The 933-nt window shown below is 54.4% G+C and overlaps 1 protein-coding gene across 1 annotated transcript in view; it reads right to left on the bottom strand.

Moving 5' to 3' along the window:
* Nucleotides 1–5: 5 nt before the first annotated feature.
* The window catches only part of CSUI_009780 (fha domain-containing protein), a 12,806-nt gene continuing 11,878 nt past the window's right edge, over nt 6–933 (bottom strand). Inside the window, exon 9 of the mRNA XM_068069889.1 lies at nt 6–933. This exon is cut by the window's right edge and continues 1,764 nt beyond it. Coding sequence (XP_067918134.1) covers nt 845–933 — 89 coding nt within the window. The 3' untranslated portion in view covers nt 6–844.

A 933-nucleotide genomic window follows, 5' to 3' on the forward strand; every position in this document is an offset into this window, starting at 1 on the left:
TGCTGCTTCTGCTGCTGCTGTTGCTGCTGCTGTTGATTACTTAACGAGGGAAGATGATGATGATGAGGGCCTTGGCTCTGAGACGGCATACCCAGACCTGTCGTCGATGCTCCTCCTCCTCTTGTAGCATGATGAGAAGAATGGTAGTGATGAATAGTATTATGATGTGACGCTATGCTACTTCTATTCGGAGGATTGGCAATGGGACTACTTCCATGTGATAGACTATAAGAAGAGGAAGAAGAGCCACCCCCTCCTCCTCCTCCTAAGTGGTGGGGTCCTGAAGACGTTGTTAGCCCATCATTATGAGAGAGGAGATGTCCATTATTGTGAGTATGACCCCCACCCCCACCTGATGTCTGATGTAGAAGAGGTGGCGATCCACTACTACTCGTACTACTATTCCCATGATGGTTTCCCCCTACTGCTGCCGCTCCTCCAGCTGCTAGAGCCGCTGTAAGAGCCGGGTGATGATGGTGGAAGGGATACGCGGAAGGGGATGAAGATGAACTTGGTGTTGCGGTGTTATGACCACCACCACCACCACTTGAAGAGGCGGCAGCAGCTGCAGCAGCTATGTTGAAATTCTCCAATGCCCGATCAACAAGTGCAGCTGTTGCGGCCTCCTGCTGTTGTTGCTGTAGAACAGCAGCTAGGGCAGCTATGTGGAGGGGACCTGCCCCTGGCGGATTAGTTCCTCCGCCTTGATGGGGTTGAGATGAGGCGACACCTCCTCCTCCTCCTGGTGAGGCGGCACCACCACCACCAGCAGCCCCACCGCCACCACACCCACTACTTCCGTCTCCTCCCCCTCCTCCCGCCACGGCTTCAGAGAGACATCGGGTTAGGATAGCTGCAGCGGCATTTGTCGCCGCGGCACTAGGGGGGCTCGACATTTGCTGTTGCTGCTGTTGAATTTGTTGAAGGAGAAAG

This window comes from Cystoisospora suis (genome assembly GCF_002600585.1).
Source record: "Cystoisospora suis strain Wien I chromosome Unknown contig_6033, whole genome shotgun sequence".
Classification (NCBI taxonomy): domain Eukaryota; phylum Apicomplexa; class Conoidasida; order Eucoccidiorida; family Sarcocystidae; genus Cystoisospora; species Cystoisospora suis.